We start from the raw sequence: 966 nt of genomic DNA, 5'->3' as shown, positions 1-966 counted from the left end.
TCTCCCCCTCTCTCCCCCTCCCCCTGCCCTGCCCCTCCCTCCTTCTCTTCCTTCTTCTCATCCTGTGTCTCCCCGTGTCTGTCCCTCTCTGCCCACAGGGCTTTGGGTTTGTAACTTTTGAAACTAGCTCAGATGCTGACCGAGCCCGGGAGAAGCTGAACGGGACGATCGTAGAGGGACGGAAAATTGAGGTGCTCAGATAAGTGTGCTGTGGGGTGACACCCACCCAGCTCTCTGCACCAGACCAGGGTCCCCCCAACCCCCCCGGAACAGGAAGTTGGGGTGAGGGCAGGGCCACACTGAGGCCAGAGCCCAGCCCATCTCTGTCCTGTGGGTCTAGACGCCAGGGTCCCCCCTTTCTTTTATCTGTCTCTCCTTCCTGAATGAGAACCCCCACCTGGGGGGTCAGCCAGACCCCGGGAGGACCCCAGAAGTTGTGTATGTGAGGCCTGGCAGCTCCAAGGACCACGGCCAGGCCAGTCTGCCCTCCAGCTGGAAGGGACCATTGGTCCCCGACGCCCCGCACAGGGAGCAGCAGCTGCATCCTGCCCCCCCCCCATGCTGCCTGCCCTCACCCGACAGGGTCAGCAGCAAGTGGCCAGGGCCTAGATGGGGACCCAGCCCAGAGGAGCAGCAGGAAGAGGAATCAAGGTCCAGACAAAAAGCCAGGGGAGGCGGAGGGCGGGCTCAGCGGCCAGCACGCAGCCCGTTGGAGAGGTCTGGGGGAGGGTTCCAAGGACAGAGAAGTGGGGGCCCTGACTTGGCCAGGCTCTGGCCCAGCCCTTGGTGGCACCTGGGGCTGTGGCCCAAGGCCCCCCAGGGCTGACTCGGGGCCCCTTCCTGGGTTCCACGCCCAGCCTGCTCTCTGCTCCCTTCCCAAGGGGCCTTCTTCCTCCTCCTCCTCCTCCTCCTCCTGCCCCTGGGCAGTGCCCGGGCCTAGAGGCCTGGAGAGCAGGACCCTTCCCC

General features: G+C 65.1%; 1 protein-coding gene across 1 annotated transcript in view; it reads left to right on the top strand.

The window, feature by feature from the left end:
* RBFOX3 (RNA binding protein, fox-1 homolog (C. elegans) 3) overlaps nt 1–966 on the top strand; it is a gene marked incomplete at its 5' end in the record, with an annotated part of 19,388 nt that overhangs the window by 1,973 nt on the left and 16,449 nt on the right. The window contains one exon of the mRNA XM_006753444.2: nt 99–191. Coding sequence (XP_006753507.1) covers nt 99–191 — 93 coding nt within the window. The remainder of the gene's footprint in view (nt 1–98; nt 192–966) is intronic.

The sequence above is a fragment of the Myotis davidii genome, unplaced genomic scaffold, assembly GCF_000327345.1.
Source record: "Myotis davidii unplaced genomic scaffold, ASM32734v1 scaffold991, whole genome shotgun sequence".
NCBI classification, from domain to species: Eukaryota; Metazoa; Chordata; class Mammalia; order Chiroptera; family Vespertilionidae; genus Myotis; species Myotis davidii.
The sequence above is the reverse complement of the archived record's forward strand: the minus strand, read 5'-3'. Positions and strand labels throughout refer to the sequence as shown.